Below are 20,297 nucleotides of genomic sequence, written 5' to 3' on the forward strand. Positions count from 1 at the left end.
TATACTTTTTTTACACTGAAAGCGAGGAGGTCTTCTAGAAAATGTGCAGTCCATTTTTAAAAATAATTTAGGGTTTATTATTACATATGGAGGGTAAATCTAGCAATTTTGTAATAGAGAAAAAAAAAACAAAGTAAAGAAACACAAATCTCATAAAATATAAAAATAAAAAACAAAAATGAAACGACACGTCATCGATCCTCGTCAGAACCATTGATTAAAAACAAATCTACGGTCAGATTTAATAGTAATCTCTTTCGTCATTTTGCATATCTCTCTCCTCTACTCCTCCGCCTCCTTCTCTCTCCAACCTAACTATATTTATATATTTCTCTCTCAATAATTTTTATTTTCACAAAACCAAAAGAAAAAAAAATCAAAAGAGCTGAGAGCAAAAAAAAAAAAAAAAAAAAAAAAAAAAAAAAAAACCCAAAGACCCAAATTCTCAAAATAACCCTTCTCTTCTACCTTCCAACACACAACACTTATGCACACATCAACATATGCATGTATACGTATTAAGTCGCCTTGTTGAAGAGGAAGATATGAAGAAGGGAAAGCGCATAAACCTTCAGCGAAAATGGTGGGATCTTAGAGAGAGAGAAGTGGTGCTTTTTCCTTTCTCGGAGGAGGGAGAAAGAGAGGGAGGATGGGGGGGGAGCTTCCAAGAAGAAAGAAACACAGGTTGGAACGGAGAGTAGTTACGATCCGGTGCGTGCGACTTCACCGTAATCAGCTTGATCTTTACTAATCAGATTACGCCACGTCATTCTTTAGGTTGCTCCAAAAAGGTAATGCTATTGTGCGTCGTGGTTCACATGGACTGGATGTGTCAGCGGTCTCTGGAATTTAATTTGTAATCGAATTATATTACGACACGTGTCGTGTTACGTTTAATTACTCGATTTGCTGTTAAGAGGTTAATTAATGACGACTTGGTTTTTAAATTTTAAAATTGTAAACCGTCAGGGAATTACGTTTGGACATTGAAAGGTGTTTGGAATTGGGCTTTGATGGGCCCTGTTTCCTGAAGGAGATTGATAAAGACGCGCCGAGGTTTTGAGCGTGTGAGAGTGTTTGTTTTTGGAAAAAAAAAACAGAGAATGCGAAGTAAAAACAAAATTTTAACAAATCTGGCTGGGCCAATAGAAAACTTGCAGCATTTATCAACACTTTCTTTAATCCATCAAACCAATCTTCCAATCACTTCGATTTTTACGTTCGGGGGATTACAATCCCCATTGGTTGAAATGCAAAATGGAAAATGGTATCTTTTATTTAATTCGTGCGTCAGCAAAATGACAAGTATTGGTGTGACGAGGATATGATATTATTACATGGGATATGGTTTGGGGACACTAAATGTTTCAAGTAGGAGGATTAGTGCATGGTCAACCAAGAGACCAATTTAAATTAGTGGTATACGTGATGTAGTTTGATATTATATGGTTTATTTGGTTGGTTATAGATTTATAAACAAATGCAATTTGACTTACATATGACCTACGCATATGATTTCATCACGCCGACTTCTTCAATAATACTACAAGTGCTATATTTTAGTTAAGAGAAATGTCATTATCTAATCTTATTTGAATTTTGCGTTTGCAATGTTGAGTTAAACAACTTAAACACTAACCAAAAAAATAACATGTGTTAGCGATCGTTGTATAAATATAATGAAAAGAAAAAACTAGATTCAATATATATAGCTACATGAACTCAATATGGTGAAACAGCTTCAAAGAAATCAAACACGCAAAGCAAGCAAAAGAATCGATCATAGTTAAAACTCAAAAGAATAATATTACATCTTCATAAATCATAACCAATCACATTCCTAACCAATCAACTCCTTCGTTTATGAAATGAGAGATTAGAGGTTGTTATACTGTCTTACTATGATATCAATAAGTGGCGGTTAATATGGATCTTTAAAATGACCCAAAAAAACAATTGCTCGAGTTACCCAAAAATCATATGCGATTATTTGATCTTTTAAGCATATGCGACCAGTATTCTTACTATTCTTACCAGAACGAATTATTAACAAATCAATAATGATGATCCAAACGGGTAACTGAAACCACCCACACGGCCACGAGTTTCGGATTACGCGGATCAGCTACGGAAAGCTCGAGAGAGTTACCCAAAATATTCACACGCCCTTTTAAAAAAATGACGCGAAAAATCGGTTTTTAGGTGCTACTTTTGTTGTTGTTGTTGTTGCTTTTCCTTTAGGAAAAAAAAAAAAAGGAAAAAAGGAAAAAAAAAAAAACTCATAAAATAAAGACGGAGGAGGCATCCCTGATCAGATCTACACTTATCCTTGCACCCAAATTTTGCCAGTTTTCGTTTCCTCTGTTCATAGCATTTTCGCCAATTCAAAAATGGATTTCATGAAGGTCTTCGATCAAACGGTTCGAGAGATGTGGGTTTTGCGGTTTCATCTATCTATTCGTCTTCGATTTCGATCCAAATCCGTAGATCTTTTTTTGGTTTTGTGTTTTTTCTTTCGATTGATCTCGATTAAATTTTCAATTGCAGCAAGAGGGAGGTGAATCTGAAAGTTTTGAAGGTCCCTGAGATGGAGCAAAAGGTGAATTCATTTGATTCGTATCTCTATATCTGCAAAAATGATTTAGAACTTATGCTTTATCTACGAAGAAAAGAGTTGCTAATCCTGAACAGCTGAGCTCGATTCGTATGTTTCTGTGTTTGGATGCTGTATCTGAGATTAGATCCACCTTTAGGACTTAGAAATCTCGAGTTCTTATTCAATGAATATACAAGTTAAGCTTGAGCGTTGATGTTTATATTCGATTAGTTTTGTAAGGTTTAAGCTGGCGGCAATGTGTAGTATCTTAGTTTCCTGGATTTCTCAGTCTGATCACATCTTCAATTTCACTTTGATCATCTCCAGTTCTGTGATAATTTGTAATTTATTAGATGGCTATGTTTAGTACAGGTATTGGATGCTACAGATAATGAGCCTTGGGGTCCTCATGGTACTGCATTGGCAGAGATAGCACAGGCCACTAAGAAATTGTAATCTCTGGCTTCCTTTTCTTTCATGGTGTGATTATTCTACTTGAAAGGAACTTTGATTTTATGTTGCTTAACATGTGTGTTTGAAATATGTTTAGCTCGGAGTGCCAGATGGTTATGAGTGTTTTGTGGACTAGACTATCTGAGACGGGAAAAGATTGGCGATATGTCTACAAGGTGAGAAATCTTCTTGATGTGTTCCTGCTGTATTCGGAAGTTTACAGTTTATACTTTTAGTTTAACCTGAGGTTGTTTGTCTACCAGGCTTTGGCTGTCATCGATTATCTGATTTCAAATGGATCAGAGCGAGCGGTTGATGAGATTATTGAGCATACTTACCAAATATCTGTCAGTATCTTTCTCTTACACACTGATATGTGGTTCTCTCGTGGTGGATATTGTGGTTTTTCGATTGACATGATATTTGTTTTGTTATTTGTCATCCATGTAGTCACTCACGAGTTTTGAGTATGTTGAACCAAATGGAAAAGATGTGGGGATCAACGTGAGAAAGAAGGCAGAAAACATAGTCGCTCTCTTGAATAACAAAGAGAAAATCTCAGAAATCAGAGACAAAGCAATAGCAAATCGTAACAAGTTAGTTTTTATACAACTGGTAATAATCGGTTTGCCCGTTCTTCTTTACACTTTGCCCTGATTGGATTTTGCTGCCTCCAATCAGGTATGTTGGCCTCTCATCCACGGGGATAACATATAAATCTGGTTCAGCTTCAGCTTCGTTTGGTGGTAATTTTCAAAGTGGTTCAAGCAATTATGATAGCTACAAGGATAGGGATTCCAGAGATGACAAGAATGACTACGAGTCTTTTCAGAAGTCAAGACGCGGTGTTAAAAGTGACGACCAAGGCTTTATTTCGAAGAAGAGTTTTTCACGCTATGGCAGGTTTTATGTCAACCCTATTCATTTCTGATGTCATATTCATTACGGATTTTGAATATATTTCACTTTGGTAGTTTATTTCCCAGATGAGGCTGCTTCTTTGCTTTTAGTATCTTGTTTCTGTTTTTGTCTACGACTTTGTGTGCGTTTATTCTGATTTAGAGTAACTTAATTTTGCATTTTTGCTCAGTCAAATTCAATTCTGAATGTGCAGCACGGACCATGACAATCAATCCAGTGGGAAAAAGTCACCCGACTCCGCCAAATATAGTTCACATGTGTCTGCAGCTCCTTCAAACAACGATGATGATTTCGATGATTTTGATCCACGTGGAACTTCAAGCAATAGTATGTTTTTATCTACGACTGCTGAGTTTTAAGATTGTTATCATTTATTGGACAAATAGTTAATTTGATAAGTTATAACACACAAGGTGTATATATGATAGACAAACGTCATGTCTTACCTGTATGGCTTTCTTTTTGGCAGAGCCATCCACAGGCAATGCCAACCAAGTAGACCTTTTTGGAGGAGATCTGATTGGTGACCTCTTGGATTCTGGGCCAACAGAAACATCTTCTACCAACAACAACGAGAAATTTCAAGAGGCGGACTTGTTTGCTGATGCAGCTTTTGTATCAGCCTCGGCTCAGGGAACAGAATTTGGGTCACAGCCACAGGTGGGTGACTTCTTCCATCTAAGCTAGTATACGGCTTTAAAAAATGGAAATTTTCCTTATAAATGTTTTATCTGATTCAATTCTGCGCTGCTTGACAAACACATCCAATTTTTGTTGTTGAAGTTATTACGCGTCACAATGAATTGTGCTGTTGATTTGTAGACTGATATGGTTCCGCATGTCTATTTCTACAGAAAGAAGTTGATCTTTTCTCTGCGTCCGAACCTTCTATCACAGTTTCTTCAGCTCCTCCGACGGTTGATCTTTTTGCATCTCCTGAATCAGTTGCACGCCCAGAAGCCAAGATTTCTAAACCTGAGTCTATGACCACTCCGAATATTGTTGACCCATTCGCTGCAGTTCCAATGGATAATTTTGATGGTTCTGATCCTTTTGGTGCCTTCACTTCCCACTCGGCTTCTGTCTCTACAGGTCCAGAGGCTCCAAATGTACATGGGAGTGCAACAAACACTACAAGTCCGGTGTCTTTGGCAGACTCGAAGCCACAGCACTTGCAAAAGAAAGATCCTTTTCAAGTGAAATCTGGAATTTGGGCAGATTCTCTGAGCCGTGGCCTGATTGATCTTAATATAACTGCTCGTAAGTCAAAAACTTCCCCTTTCATAAAGATCTCTATCATGTGCTATGGACTAGTATATGGTAGTGAACTATTAAAAAAAATTAGTTTGTTTTCTCATTAGATGCAGATCAAACTCATAAGGTATAGTTGGTCAATTACATTCCAACTAATTGCCGAATAGTTCATTCTACTAGCAGTCAAAATTCTTGGCTCACATAGAGTTCCAACACATGTAGCTTGACTTTGCATTGTGTCAAGACATAAATTGTTGGGGTTTACTATTCTAAGTCTGATCTCAGTCCTGACTATTTGATTTTCCCTGTAATCAGCCAAAACAGCTTCTCTAGCTGATGTGGGCGTTGTGGGTGGTCTGAGCAATGATGAAGGTAACAAAGCATCTGCTGCTTCGTACTACTCAGGCTGGTCCATGGGTGCAGGTTCCGGGCTCGGTAAAACTGGTCTATACAGTGCACAGCAGCAGCAGCAACAACAAGCACCTGAAATCTCAGATGACTTCTTCTCCAGCCTCAACAGTAACCAAAACTACCAATCTGGAGGTTTCAAGTAGTGAATTTGTCTTGGGATTTTCGTTTTCAGACGGAAAAGACATATCAGGTTTGAGTCCTACATTCAATATTGGAAATCTAAGTAATTTTTAATTAATGGGCTTGTTTTTCCTTGCACTTCATTCATGAGACAATCTAGTCGGTGGCTGATGTGCCATTGTTGTTGTGGCATTTACTTTTGGTTTAAATGAGAGAGAAGAATTGTCTATGGTTTTTGACAAGAGAGTTATTATTATTGGTTTTAAGTTTTGTTTTGTTCATACAAAGTATATGTATCAGAATATCTTGTCCGACTCTACAAAGATTTTCTTTATCGTGTGTCAAAAGAGAAACTGTGTATCACATTCACATTGACCAAAGTTCATGTCTTAATGATTGATTATGTTTAGACTTATCTTATCTTACACAATTTGGTTCACAGCGCACGAATGACTTATAATTTTTTTTTTTTTTTTGTCAAAAAAAAAAGTATAAGATTAATCTTATAAAATATAAAAAAATAAGATTAATCTTATCTACAAAGAATAATTGAAAGAAAAAATTAAAAAAAAAACTAGTCCAACACGAAAACTAAAATGTCATCTCTTCACTGGTTTCCCAATATCGTCTTCGTCGTTGTCGTCTTCTTCTCCTCGAGCTTAGCTTCACCATCACATGGAAGCTCACAAGTGTTACTAGAAGGAGAAGAAGCCACAGTTGTTGGATACGGCTACGTCGTCAGATCAGTGGCCGTTGACTCCAACCAGAAGCTTTTGACGGCGACTCTTGACCTGATCAAACCGTCGTCCGTTTACGCACCAGATGTTAAATCACTTAGTCTTCATGTCAGGTCATTATAATCATCTCAGTTCCCTCACTCTAATCAATATCTAATTTGGCAAGTTTTTCAAAGCTATTTTAAATGTGCCGATAATTTTGGAAAGTTTAAATGATTTGTGTTATATGTGCAGCTTGGAGACGAGTGAGCGATTGAGAATCAGAATCACAGATTCTAGTCAACAAAGATGGGAGATACCGAAATCCGTTATTCCTCGCGCCGGAAACCACTCACCTCGCCGCTTCTTAACGGAGGAAGTAAACGGAGGAAACTCGCCGGAGAACAGTTTCTTAACAGATCCATCATCGGACTTAGTTTTCACACTCCACAACACCACGCCGTTCGGTTTCTCAGTCACCCGACGCTCCTCCGGCGATGTCCTCTTCGACACATCACCGGATCAATCAGATCCGAACACTTACTTCATCTTCAAAGACCAATTCCTTCAACTATCTTCCGCGTTACCGGCAAACAGATCGAATTTGTACGGTCTCGGAGAGCACACGAAGCGATCGTTCAGGCTAATTCCCGGCGATACTATGACTCTGTGGAACGCCGACGTCGGCAGCGAGAATCCGGATGTTAACCTTTACGGATCCCACCCGTTTTACATGGATGTAAGAGGATCGAACGGTCATGACGAAGTAGGGACGACTCACGGCGTTTTGTTGCTGAACAGCAATGGAATGGATGTCAAGTATGAAGGTCATCGAATTACTTACAATGTGATCGGAGGTATCATTGATCTTTATGTGTTCGCCGGACCATCACCGGAATTGGTGATGAATCAGTACACAGAGCTTATTGGAAGACCTGCTCCTATGCCTTACCGGTCATTTGGTATGAGACATTGCTCTGTGCAGTGTGCATTTTGTTTGCTTAGAGTTAGTCCATAGCGTTATGAGATTAGTACTTGTTTTGTTTGCTTAAAGTTAATTAGTCCATAGCATTTGGTAATTTTACTTGTTTGTGTGAATTGAGATGTGTGTGTTTGCTTTGATTTTGTGAAGGATTCCACCAATGTAGGTATGGCTACAAGAATGTTTCACAGCTCGAATCTGTAGTTGATGGATATGCAAAAGCTGGAATACCTCTTGAGGTTATGTGGACAGACATTGATTACATGGACAACCACAAAGACTTCACTTTGGATCCTGTAAATTTCCCGGAGGACAAGATGAAATTATTTGTGGATACACTTCACAAGAGTGGTCAGAAATACGTGCTGATCTTGGATCCTGGTAACACCCATATACTATCTATAGTCTCTACTCTCTAGAGTCTTTCAACAAATTGATTTTAGAAGATGAATGTATTGTGTTTACGTGTAGGTATTGGTGTGGACAGCTCTGACGGGACGTTTAATAGAGGGATGGAAGCAGATGTTTTCATAAAGAGAGATGGTGAGCCTTATCTTGGTAAGGTTTGGCCCGGAAAAGTATACTTCCCCGACTTCCTGAATCCAGCTGCTGCAACTTTCTGGAGCAACGAAATCAAGATTTTCCTGGACATTCTCCCTTTGGATGGTTTGTGGATTGACATGAATGAGTTATCAAATTTCATAACTTCACCTCCATCCCCTGGATCTTCACTCGATGATCCTCCTTACAAGATTAACAATTTCGGGAACCAAGCGCCGATAAACAATAACACAGTACCAGCAACATCTATCCATTATGGAAACGTTAGTGAATACAATGCGCATAACTTGTATGGCCTCTTGGAAGCTAAAGCCACTCACCAGGCTTTAGTGGATGTAACGGGAAAGAGACCGTTTGTTTTGTCGAGATCCACGTTCGTAAGCTCGGGGAAGTATACGGCTCACTGGACCGGCGATAATGCTGCAAAATGGGAGGATTTGGCTTACTCAATCCCTGGAATTCTCAACTTTGGTCTGTTTGGGATTCCTATGGTTGGAGCTGATATCTGCGGTTTCTCACATGATACCACCGAGGAACTATGTCGTCGATGGATCCAGGTAGAGTGATTATTTCTCGGACACAATCTGTACACCTTTTCCTGAGTTCATGATCTAACGTTGGCTCTTGGATTATCAGCTTGGAGCTTTTTATCCTTTTGCAAGAGACCATTCGAACCTTAATACCGTCAGACAAGAACTATACTTGTGGGATTCTGTTGCTTCTTCTGCAAGAAAGGTTCTCGGCCTCCGTATGAGACTGCTCCCACATCTCTACACACTGATGTACGAGGCTCACGTTAGCGGCGTCCCAATCGCGCGACCACTCTTCTTCTCGTTTCCTCGAGACACTAACACATATGGGATCGATTCACAGTTCTTGATCGGTAAAAGCATAATGGTTTCTCCAGCGCTGGAGCAAGGGAAGGTGACGGTCGATGCATATTTCCCTGCTGGAAACTGGTTTGATCTTTTTAACTATTCATTTGCCGTTGGTGGAGATTCTGGCAAGCACGTTAGACTTGACACTCCCGCAGATCACGTCAACGTTCATGTTCGAGAAGGTAATTATAGTCTATTCTTTGATAGCCAGTTTTGATAAATGGAGTTGAGCTTGAACCGAGTTTGATTTACCTTTGTGATCACATAGGTAGTATTGTGGCAATGCAAGGAGAGGCAATGACAACTAGAGACGCCAGAAAGACACCGTATCAGCTTCTAGTTGTAGCCAGCCGGCATGAGAACATCTCGGGCGAACTGTTTCTCGATGACGGGGAGAACCTTCAGATGGGAGGGGGAGGAGGAAACCGTGATTGGACTCTCGTGAAGTTCCGGTGCTACGTAACAGGAAAATCCGTGGTACTGAGATCAGAAGTGGTGAACCCAGAGTACGCGTCAAGAATGAAATGGAGCATCGAGAAAGTAAAATTTGTTGGGTTCGAGAACGTAGCGAACGTGAAAACGTACGAGGTTAGGACAGGTGAGAGATTGAGGAGTCCGAGAATCTCTCTTATTAAAACAGTTATGGACGATGATGATCCAAGGTTTCTCAGTGTGGAGGTTTCTAAACTGTCGTTGCTTGTTGGGAAGAAGTTCGAGATGAGATTGAAATTGACTTGAACAATAAACATACCCAATATTCATATGATAACATTCTGGATGGTTAATAAATAAGGTGTAAAGAATATTGATAAATAAAAAAATTAAAATTCACTCAAGTAATGTGATGCAATTCCTGAATTATAGATATTTGTCCTTTTTTTTTTTGTAATCGACCACATGTTGTCATGTTAGAGCATAGCTGTGCCCACAGCCCATATGACCATCTTTGAATTTTTTTTGTCAATTGATATCGCCACAAAATCTTTCGTGTTGTTAATTATAATTGAACAACGAAATTAACATTAAAAACTAATTAGAAAAATTTATACTAATTGACTGAATTTCCAAAATCTGATATTCTGATAATATATAAGAAAAAAAGGCAGTCGACGCTACAAACAGAGCAAAAGCAGCGGTCTTGTCTTAAGGCAAAAAAAACAGTTTTCGGCGTCTTCCTCACTTTTACTTTTCTCTCCATCATCTCTTCTCTCTCTCCCTCACGGATTCGTAACTTCTTCTCGGTGCTTTCTCCGTCGTCATCTTCCCATTATTGAATTTGATTCTTACTTTTTTCCTTGTAAGCTCGACACGTGGATTATTCTCTTCTTTTTCCCCTCTTCTCTGTGAAGACTTGAGAGAGAGAAAGAGATGGGAGTAAGTTTCTTAAATTAGCTCATCTCTCTAGATCCTAGTCTCGATTTCCTCGCCCGTTGAAGAAATTAGTAACTGAATCAACTTTAGATACTTCCGATTCCGTATCCTGCGGCTATCGATTTGTATTTGACAACTTTCCCGATTTAGTTGATTCTGTCTTGCTGGTGAAGTCTCACAACCTGCCTCGGGATTAGCGGAGGAGATCTGGACTTCTTACTTCTTAGTTTGAGCAATCAATTCATTGACTTTTTTTATATTAGGCTTAGTTGATTCAGATTTCAGATTCAGAACTTAGATCAAGTTAGAAGCAGAATCAGAATCTGCTTTGTTTAGAATTAGTTTGCGACTATATATATAAAGAGATGCAGAATAGGGTTGTACAGTTGGAAGAAGGGAAAGATAATGGAATCACGGTTGTTAGAACAGGGCAATACAAGGCATTCCCTACGAAACTGCTACTTCTGCTAGGCTTTTTCCTTGCTTTTGCTATTACTGTCTTCATCATTAGTGTATCTACAATCAAGTATACTGGATTCCAAAGTGTAGTAACCACAGTGACTTCTAGCTTTGTGCCATGCCGTGACGATGAATCCAATGGTTTGAGTAAATGGATACAACCTCCTGCGGTTTTGATGCATAATATGAGTGATGAAGAGCTTCTTTGGCGTGCTTCTTTTTGGCCTCGGAGAAAAGAGTATCCTTTTAAAAGGGTTCCAAAGATTGCGTTTATGTTCTTGACTAAAGGTCCCTTGCCGCTTGCTTCGCTTTGGGAGAGGTTTCTTAAAGGTCACAACGGGCTTTACTCGGTTTACCTTCATCCTCACCCTTCTTTTACTGCCAAGTTTCCAGCTAATTCTGTTTTCCACCGGAGGCAGATACTGAGCCAGGTCTGCTTCTTTTTATTCCTCCTCTGTTACATGGATACCAGTTTTACATATAGTAATGAGAAATTAGAGCTCTTGGATCAAACTTGGTGTTTTTAGTAGCCTTTTTGGCATCACATATTGTCTTGGTACACCATACAGCCTTTATGGATGCATGTAGTCATTGCTTTGGAATTACCAATTAAATAAAGTATCAGAGAATGTAACTCTAGAATCAAATTTGGTGTTTTTAGTAGCCTTTTGTTCAAGTAGTTATTCAGATTTGCTTTGAAGCTAATTGGTTTTACTGTAATTTGGATGCATCATTGTGCAGGTTGCAGAATGGGGGAGAATGTCCATGTGTGATGCAGAGAAGCGGCTTCTCGCCAACGCGCTGCTCGATATCAACAACGAATGGTTTGTGCTCGTCTCAGAGTCATGTATTCCACTCTACAACTTCACAACCATCTACAGCTACATAAGCCGATCAAAACACAGCTTCATGGGTGCTTTTGATGACCCTGGGCCATATGGGCGCGGCCGCTACAACGGGAACATGGAACCTGAAGTTCCCCTTACCAAATGGCGAAAAGGGTCTCAATGGTTTGAGATTAACAGGGACCTCGCAGCTACCATTGTCAAAGACACATTGTATTACCCGAAATTCAAAGAGTTTTGCAGACCCGCTTGCTATGTGGACGAGCATTACTTCCCGACAATGCTGACAATTGAGAAGCCAGCGGTCTTGGCTAACCGGAGCATAACGTGGGTGGACTGGTCTAGGGGAGGTCCCCACCCGGCTACGTTTGGGAGATCGGACATTACAGAGAAGTTCTTTGGAAGAATCTTTGATGGAAGAAACTGCACTTACAATGGTCGCAACACTTCCATGTGCTATCTCTTTGCTAGGAAGTTTGCTCCGAGTGCTCTTGAGCCTTTGCTTCACATTGCTCCGAAGATTCTTGGATTTTGACTAGTTTATAGTAAAGTCTCCTGAACATCTTGACATCAATAGAGGTCACGAAATGGGTGGATAGGCCGATATTATATTATTTTGTTTGTTTGTGATATTATTAGTTTGGAAGAAATGAGATATTAGTAAAGAGAAACTAGGTTGCACTACAGGATCCAGTCATATGTAAACTTTATATATTTAGAGGATTACTATGCATAGATCAATTTTTCTTTTAGATAGTCTTGGGACTCCCTTTTTCTTTTCCGATGCATCAAGTAAAACAGGTTTACACAAGTTTTACTGAATCACAATTTGTTTTTTTTTTTTTTTTCTAAATGTTTTGTCTTATTTATCCGGATTATTTACTCTCAAGTCTCGTGCCTCAACATTGTTATTGTCTGTAACTCATTTTATACGATTATAAACAAGTTATCATGGATGTTTATAAAACTAGTCTTGGTACTTCGTTTACCGACCTGAAAACTAAAAAAATAAATTTGCTTACCGACCAAGATATGTGCTTTGAATGTGAATCCAGAAGATTAGAAGAACTAAATGACACAATGGGAAGAAAAAAAAAAGAGCCAGGTGGAGACACACTTTCACACCTAATGGAAGGTTCTCGAAACGCTCAAGAGCCTGCCAACGTCTACCATCTGTCTTTCTTTTTTGTTCTCTTTAAAAATGTGAATAAAGCAATAAAGTTATTCCTTTTTGGCAAATGCATTAAAGTATGTGAAAAGGTTTCATTTGAGGAGGAAAAGAAGGTTTCAAATTTCATTTTTTATTGGAATATGTTCTCTAGGATACAAAGAAATTCCACAAAATCCACCAATTTTTCTTTTTTTTTCGTTTTGAAAAATAAACAATGAGAAATTATTATCATCTTTTCAATATGGGTCTCAAGAAATTAATTTTAATTATATTCTTCAATCTGAATTTTTCTATTAACTAGAGGAGAAAATCCCACCCATTCAACCAGGTTGTCTCACATTTTTCTCAAAATAAAAACCACATCTATATGATGATTTAAATGCTATTAATAAGTTATTGGAAAACAAGACCATTTTGACAAATCATCATGATAATAATTAAAATAAACAAAATATATAATACTATTCTCCTATATCATCTCAAATAATAGTTTTCCAAAATTTCCTATTTGCCTAATCTTTTCAATATCACATTCATTTTCTATGATTCCCAAAAGAAAAAGAAAAAAAGAAAGATGAGTTGTTCACCAAACATAATTGTATACCAAGTTTTCAAATTCCCTTAGAAAAAGTAATTTAATCAACATTGCTTAGAGAAATCAAACTCTTTATACACAACTTAGCCGTTACACGAACCATGTGCAAGCAAATAAAAATAAAAACTTTGGTCCCTACTCTGCTCTTCCAACACAAGTCTGCGCATCTTGGCCGTTTCCTTCACGAAACCGCGTTTTGCCGTTACTCTGTTCCAGAAAATAGACAGCTCATCCAAATTTCTCCACGCGCCGTAACAACCAAAAAAAAACTCACAAGACCGTTGCGTCTTTTCACGCGAGCGAGTTATATGCACGCTCCTCGTACGAGCGTTAAACAAAAAAAAACAAATATCCTCGCAAACGGCGCCGTAACGGCAGAGAGATGACCTGTCGAAATCTCAGTGATTCCACAAGTGCAATATCAACCGTTGATTTATCATAATCACAGCTGGATATATCCGGGCAGCTTCATAACTCCTGCCCCCCGACCTCTTCTTTATAAGCACCTCACACCACATTGCATTTTTTTAGAAAAACCCTCAAGAGCTTAAGCATACACAAACCCTAGCCTCTCTTTTTTAACAGGTACTCACTCTTTCTTCGAAATGGCGTTCTCTACTAAGGCTTCAATCGTTGCTATCATGATGGTGATCATCTCCGTCGTCGCTGTTTCTGCTCAGTCTGAAGCTCCAGCACCAAGTCCTGCTTCTGGATCTAGCGCGATCTCTGCTTCTTTCGTCTCAGCTGGAGTAGCAGCAGTTGCGGCTCTTGTCTTCGGCTCTGCTCTTCGGATCTAAGTTTATTTTGCTAAGATGGTGATTTCGTACAGAGTTTATTATCCGGTATAGGCCATTCATCATTATTATTCGTCCGTTCTCGTGTGTATCATTCCGAAGCTTATAGATCTCATTTCTACCTAGCTCTTTCTTTCTTTCTTTCTTCTATGTTCTTAAGATCTTCATATCTGTATTGAGGATCTCTTATTATTCTGAGTATTATTTGTGGTTTTAGTAGTTATGGGATGTGGTTTTTTTGATATGATATTATTGAATCTATTCTATTTATTTATGGATGTTGTTTCTTCTTAGATCTCTTGTTCGTTATGCCTAACGATTCCACACAAATCCTGAGAAATTTTGAGAAAATGCATACAGAGTAGTTGAAAATTTTATAAAATTGAAGAATATATTCCAAACACGTTTAAATCGAATCATTCCAACACAAAATCCAACTGTTACTCAGAATCAAATCATTGTTTATTTTTGTTGGCATCAAATCATACGCTGGTGGGAATTGAATCTGATTCTAACGCAACAAAAAAAAAAAATGGTCAAGCGTTAAACAAATTACCGAATCTGAAATTTAAAAATCGAAACCAGTAATTATTGTCCATTGAACTTATATATATAATGATGCTAATGAATTAATGTTGAGTTACAATATCTTGTTTGTACAGTAGTTTGTTAAATATTTTGCTCAACCTGTGTGAGTAGTGTGGTTCAATTTCGCTTTCCAATTATTACACATTTTGATAAAGCTTTGAAGTAGTGGTGGTGGGGGTTAAATGATTTGTGCATTGTTTTAATAGTTTTCAGAATTATGCAGCACAAATGTCCATTGCTTCTGTTCTTTTAGAGCTCTGCACTGTCGAATGTTGATGATACTCGTTTCAAATATGGACCCTGACGTTGTGTTTTTTGGAAAATTGCGGTATGACTTGTTAAAACAAAATCACGTTGGCGTGTGGAATCAACTGAACAACTAAAGTACCAATACGAAAGCTTGACCTTTCTTTATCAGCTATGAAGAAAAATTATGAGGGGTTATAATAACGGAATTGAAGTTTTCTTAATGAGACACAAATTTTGGTCAATAGTATTGATTGGGAGGAATTATTTGATGATAGTGAAACTTTAATGACTTTTGTTGGCACAAGAAATTATATAAGTTGTAGCTTTTATTTTGTCTACACGGCGGTCAAGAATAATCAACTGTTGGATTACTAGTATTGAAATTTGTAACGTGTTTAGTGTTGTGCTGTGTGATTCTCTAGATAGCTACGTTGTTGGATTTTTATAGTTTTACAAATCCTTCATCATAAATCATAAATGTCTTTCGATTGTATATAAGGTTAATTTATGTGTTTACTTCCGTTAATTCATTGCATCAATATGATCAAATCAATTTACCAAACCTGCCTTGGTGGGTCTACAAGGCAATAATTCAATATGTTCACATGATTCACCGTCTGGTTTTTGATGTTATAGCGTATTTGTTCTATTTGGCCCATGATTGGTTCCTTTTTACTTCGCAGGTCACCTGTTACTGTTTATTACTTTATTTGTAAAAAAAAGTTTTATAAAAAGGAAAAAAAAAATGTTGGACTTTCATATTTGAGGCCCATTGGGTATATATCATCTCACCCAATTACCGTAAGTTATATTATATCATATCAAATTGTTAATTCTAAAAGAAAAAGATTCGTTGAGTCTATGTATATATATAATAACGGTTTTAGATATCGGTTATACCCGGGAAGAAAGAAAGAAAAAGCAGAGGAATCGCTATGAAGAGGGTTAAGAAGGAGAACGTTTCACAGATACGAGACGACAACACATCAGCTTATCTTCCTCAAGATCTGATCATAGAGATTCTTCTGAAGTTGCCTACTAAATCAATACCAAAGCTCATCGTCGTCTCTAAGCTATGGTCTTCTATCATCCGCAGCAAAAGTTTCATCGATCAGTACCTGGAACAATCTCAGTCTCGTCCGCGTTCTCTCTTTTCATTCGAACGTAACAGCATCCTGTTCTTCCACTCAATCTCTCAATCTCAGGAGGAGGCAGCAGCAGCACCGTCTTCTTGCACTACTACGTCACGCTTTTATGTCAGGTTTGATCTGCGGCTCTTGTCAGAATGTCACTACATTACTCCGCCGGTGCGCGGCTTGATCTGCGTTAAAGATTTGGATAAGGTGGTGATTACGAATCCTAGCACGGGCCAGTTCTTGGTTTTACCAAAAGTCAGAACTAGGAGAAGACGGATATCAAGATTTTTCGGGTACGATCCGATCGGAGATGAATACAAAGTCTTGTGCATGACGGTATTGCAAAAACGTGAACCAGTTGTGAGCGAGGAGCATCAAGTTTTCACTTTAGGTGGAGGAGGAGCTGCATGGAGAATGATCAAATGTAAGGTTCCACATTGTCCTGTAACCAGAGGGCTATGGATGACGAACGGGGTCATTTATTACGGAGCTTGGTCCAACAGTGATATACATAAACGAGGATCTCTAGTTGTTTGCTTTGATGTGAGATCGGAAGAGTTTACTCTTGTTAAGTTACCCGATGGTGTCGAAATTTTTAGTGGTGGATCTGAATTGGTCAACTACCAGGGGAAGGTGGCTTTATTGAATTTCTCACATAATGGTAACTTTGGTATGCGGGTTTTGGATGATGTCGTCAAACAAGAATGGTCAGAGATCTTAGTTGTGGTTCCTTCTTGGACTGATTTAGTTGGAGGATACTTTTTCTATTGCAGAGGTGTCATTAGTTCCGGCGAATTCATATTCTCAGCATACTTCTATTCGGATGGCCGGTTCTTTATTGTCAGTTACGATCCCAAGAAAGACGTCGCCAGAAGAGTTGAGATTGAAGGATTTAATCATGGGTTGCAATATGTGATAGTCTTATTGGATTATGCAGAGTGTCCTACATTTTTCTAAAGAAACTCTATTTGTATATGTTTGATGATTGATGACTACCTGCTGGTTTTTCTAACAGTCCTTTTTATCTTTGAAACATTTCATCATATTTGTCTAGTAGTTTCTTTGATCTATCTAGTTCAATGGTTCTGGTTTTGATTAAAGTTAAGTTTTTAGTTTTCCTCTAGAACTAGCAATCTCTTATATATATATGTATTAGTTATCTTTGGAGAGAATATACACTTTTTGTGTTTTCATGGTGATTACTACAAAAGGGGTTTTATTTGTGTACAAGACTAATGCTCTTGCGTATAGTCTCCATAAAGTTGGTTCATAATAAGAATCTTTGGCACATAATTTGAAGATAGAGATTAATATTATTGTAAACATTAACTTTGCTATTAGCTCTTTCTGTTAATATTGTTGTAAGTTTCTCAGCAGACCTCATATGACAACAATTATGCTAGAAAAAGATCAACGCAAAAGGGTTTATTAGAAGGGTTTATATGAAAAACTATCAATGAATAAAAGAAGGGTTTATTTGTTGTAAGCGTAAAACATCAGGGGTTCATATGCAAACATCAGATATTTATTCATTATTGTAAAGTTGTTTACGCAACATAAAAACAAAACAAAATTCGTTGGTATATATGTATAAATAACGGTTTTGGAATTTGTTTCTGGCCGGGAAGAAAAAACAAAAAAGCAGAGGAATCGCCATGAAAAGGGTCAAGAAGGAGAACGATCCACAAAAACGAGATGATGGCTCATCATTTTCTTCTCTATCTGAAGATCTGATCATAAAGATTCTTCTGCAGTTGCCGACTAAATCCATACCAAAGCTCGTCGTCGTCTCGAAGCTCTGGTCTTCTATCATCCGCAGCAAACAGTTCATCGATCTCTACCTGAAACTATCTTTAACTCGTCCGTGTTTTCTCCTCTCGTTCCACCGTGATAGCATCCAGTTCTTCCAGATCAAGCCGTCTCAGTCTCTGGAGGCAGGATCACCGTCTTCTTCTTACACTTGTACAACATCAAGCTATCCTCTGAATCTTGATACACTAAGTTACAACGTTTATCCACCTGTATGCGGCTTGATCTGCTTCCAAAATCTGGATAAGGTGGTGGTTTCGAACCCTAGCACGGGCCAGTTCTTGGTTTTACCCAAACTCAACACTAGGAGAAAAGGGATATCAAGATTTTTGGGATACGATCCGGTTAAAGATGAATACAAAGTCTTGTGCATGACGGTATTGCAAACTTCTCGAAAGGTTGTGAGCGAAGAGCATCAAGTTTTCACTTTAGGTGGAGGAGCTGAGAAGAAGGAAAAAGAAGAAGCTACATGGAGAATGATCAAATGTAAGGTTCCGCATTGTCCTGTACCCAAAGTGAAAGAGCTATGCAGCAACGGTCTTGTTTATTACGGAGCTTGGTCCAACAATAAGGGAAAAAGGTCTCTAATTGTGTGCTTTGATGTGACACTGGAAGAGTTTACTCGTGTTAAATTACCCGATGGTGTTGAAATTGTTCGTTTTGGTTCTGTTTTGGTGAACTACCATAGCAAGGTGGCTTTAGCCAATCACACAGATTTTGGTAAATTTGATATGTGGGTTTTGGGAGATGTCGTCAAACAAGAATGGTCAAAGATCTCTGTCGTGGTTCCTTCTTGGAATGATTTAGTTGGACGACGAGACTACTTCTCTTTCAGAGGTGTCGTTAGTTCCGGCAAATTCATATTCGCATCAGTCTATTGGCGTGGCCCGTTTAGTGTTATCAGTTACGATCCCAAGGAAGATATTGCCAAAAGAGTTGAGATTGAAGGACTTGGAGATACCTTGCGTTCTGTGAGACTCTACTTGGATCATGTGGAGCGTCCTATAATTCTCTAAAGGAAGGCTATACGTTTGTTTCATGACTTGCTGGTTTTTTTTTATTTTCTGATCTCGGATATGGTATCTTAGTTCAATGGTTCTGGTTTTGATTAAAGATAATTTTTAGTTTTTCTCTAGCTACGTATTTCATATTTGGTTACCTTTGAAGAGGAGACCAAATATGTGTCTTTCAAGTTGTGTCTTTCATGCAGGGCCGGCTCAAAAATTTATTCGGCCTGGTGCTAAAATATTTTTTTTTGGAAAAATTGTAGGCTAAATATGTAACATTTCAAATATTTGGACCCTTTTTAATAATTATTTGATACTTTAGGGCATTCAAGTGTAAAGAAGAAATTGATAAAAAGTTGGGACCCGGTGCGATTGCACACCCCGCACACCCCAAGAGCCGGGCCTGCTTTCATGGTGATTACTCCAAAAGTTTTTGATTTGTGAACAAGATTAATTTTCTTTGCTTATAGTACTCTCCATACAAGTGGTGCATAATTTGAAGATAAATTAAGTAAACATTTTGCTACTAGATCACAATCCACATATAACAACAATTATGCTGGGAAACAACATCTAACAGTGTAACAATGTGTTAGCATAATCAACATCTTCAACTTTTTTTTTTTATTGTCGATCAGATATTTAATTGTAGACTCTTCGATGTGAATTAGAGCGATTGTAAGAAAATAATGTGAGGGTTAAAAAGTTATTTATCAATTTTTTTTTTTTTTAAAGCAGAGTTTATTTGATGGAAATATATAACATCAAGGATTCATATACAAATTACCAATAAAGAAAAGAGAAAAAAAAAAAAAGTTGAAAAATAGAACCCTGGAATTGGAAGAGCCAACGAGGGTTTTGGACTTTTGGTGGTTCACATTCACATCGTATTCTCAAAACTCGACCAATCGAAATTATTCACATTGTTCTTTAACTTCTTATGTTCACCGTTTGGTTTTGAGGTTACACTAGTCACTAGGCCACCAGAAACAAATAAAAGGAAGAAAAAATTGTCTTTCATACCACCTTCATTATAAAATTAGATAAATATTAATTATTATAAAATTGTTTGCGCAACATAAAAAATAAAATTCGTTGGTATATTTATAACGGTTTTAGAAATCTGTTTCAAGGGCGGGAAGGGAAGAAAGAAAAAGCAGAGGAATCGCCATGGAAAGGGTTACGAAGGAGAACGATCCAAAAAATACGAGATGGCTCATCATTTTCTTCTCTATCTGAAGATCTGATCATAGAGATTCTTCTGAATTTGCCGAGTAAATCCATACCAAAGCTCATCGTCGTCTCGAAGCTCTGGTCTTCTATAATCCGCAGCAAACATTTCATCGATCTCTACCTGGAACAATCTTTAACTCGTCCATGT

General features: G+C 38.0%; 5 protein-coding genes across 6 annotated transcripts; all 5 read left to right on the forward strand.

The window, feature by feature from the left end:
• Window positions 2,212–6,087, forward strand: LOC104705438 (clathrin interactor EPSIN 1). Of its 2 annotated transcripts, XM_010421450.2 has the most exons (11): window positions 2,212–2,431; window positions 2,548–2,599; window positions 2,969–3,048; window positions 3,147–3,225; window positions 3,313–3,396; window positions 3,500–3,645; window positions 3,731–3,952; window positions 4,164–4,297; window positions 4,440–4,630; window positions 4,825–5,230; window positions 5,540–6,087. In XM_010421450.2, exons 1-11 carry the CDS (start codon window positions 2,391–2,393, stop codon window positions 5,776–5,778), a joined length of 1,674 nt encoding a protein of 557 aa, XP_010419752.1. In that variant the 5' UTR covers window positions 2,212–2,390; the 3' UTR covers window positions 5,779–6,087. The 2 variants fall into 2 exon arrangements, with proteins under 2 accessions (XP_010419752.1, XP_019083775.1); XM_019228230.1 differs by lacking the exon at window positions 2,212–2,431 and having other exon boundaries at window positions 2,964–3,048.
• LOC104705439 (alpha-glucosidase-like) lies at window positions 6,298–9,728 on the forward strand. The gene is made up of 6 exons (XM_010421451.1): window positions 6,298–6,605; window positions 6,727–7,433; window positions 7,604–7,834; window positions 7,925–8,571; window positions 8,651–9,074; window positions 9,161–9,728. Exons 1-6 carry the CDS (start codon window positions 6,352–6,354, stop codon window positions 9,628–9,630), a joined length of 2,733 nt encoding a protein of 910 aa, XP_010419753.1. The 5' UTR covers window positions 6,298–6,351; the 3' UTR covers window positions 9,631–9,728.
• LOC104705440 lies at window positions 10,002–12,411 on the forward strand. Its single transcript, XM_010421452.2, has 2 exons — window positions 10,002–11,153; window positions 11,464–12,411. The coding sequence occupies exons 1-2, from the start codon at window positions 10,629–10,631 to the stop codon at window positions 12,100–12,102; spliced, it is 1,164 nt and encodes a 387-aa protein (XP_010419754.1). The 5' UTR covers window positions 10,002–10,628; the 3' UTR covers window positions 12,103–12,411.
• On the forward strand, window positions 15,487–17,165 carry LOC104705441 (F-box/kelch-repeat protein At3g04660-like). Its single transcript, XM_019229111.1, has 2 exons — window positions 15,487–15,765; window positions 15,852–17,165. The coding sequence occupies exons 1-2, from the start codon at window positions 15,622–15,624 to the stop codon at window positions 17,055–17,057; spliced, it is 1,350 nt and encodes a 449-aa protein (XP_019084656.1). The 5' UTR covers window positions 15,487–15,621; the 3' UTR covers window positions 17,058–17,165.
• LOC104709091 (F-box/kelch-repeat protein At3g04660-like) lies at window positions 17,756–18,925 on the forward strand. The gene has a single exon (XM_010425757.1). It carries the CDS (start codon window positions 17,756–17,758, stop codon window positions 18,923–18,925), a length of 1,170 nt encoding a protein of 389 aa, XP_010424059.1.

Source organism: Camelina sativa, chromosome 8, assembly GCF_000633955.1.
Source record: "Camelina sativa cultivar DH55 chromosome 8, Cs, whole genome shotgun sequence".
NCBI classification, from domain to species: Eukaryota; Viridiplantae; Streptophyta; class Magnoliopsida; order Brassicales; family Brassicaceae; genus Camelina; species Camelina sativa.

Coding starts and splice junctions, on each gene's coding strand:
- LOC104709091 (XM_010425757.1), top strand. CDS start 17,756: ATGAAAAGGGTCAAGAAGGAGAACGATCCACAAAAACGAGATGATGGC.
- LOC104705438 (XM_010421450.2), top strand. CDS start 2,391: ATGGATTTCATGAAGGTCTTCGATCAAACGGTTCGAGAGAT. Junction 2,432..2,547: donor GATCAAACGGTTCGAGAGAT/GTGGGTTTTGCG, acceptor TTTCAATTGCAG/CAAGAGGGAGGTGAATCTGA. Junction 5,231..5,539: donor TGATCTTAATATAACTGCTC/GTAAGTCAAAAA, acceptor CCCTGTAATCAG/CCAAAACAGCTTCTCTAGCT.
- LOC104705441 (XM_019229111.1), top strand. CDS start 15,622: ATGATTGGTTCCTTTTTACTTCGCAGGTCACCTGTTACTGTTTATTAC. Junction 15,766..15,851: donor TATCATCTCACCCAATTACC/GTAAGTTATATT, acceptor TAACGGTTTTAG/ATATCGGTTATACCCGGGAA.
- LOC104705439 (XM_010421451.1), top strand. CDS start 6,352: ATGTCATCTCTTCACTGGTTTCCCAATATCGTCTTCGTCGTTGTCGTC. Junction 6,606..6,726: donor TCACTTAGTCTTCATGTCAG/GTCATTATAATC, acceptor TTATATGTGCAG/CTTGGAGACGAGTGAGCGAT. Junction 7,434..7,603: donor TATGCCTTACCGGTCATTTG/GTATGAGACATT, acceptor GATTTTGTGAAG/GATTCCACCAATGTAGGTAT.
- LOC104705440 (XM_010421452.2), top strand. CDS start 10,629: ATGCAGAATAGGGTTGTACAGTTGGAAGAAGGGAAAGATAATGGAATC. Junction 11,154..11,463: donor GGAGGCAGATACTGAGCCAG/GTCTGCTTCTTT, acceptor ATCATTGTGCAG/GTTGCAGAATGGGGGAGAAT.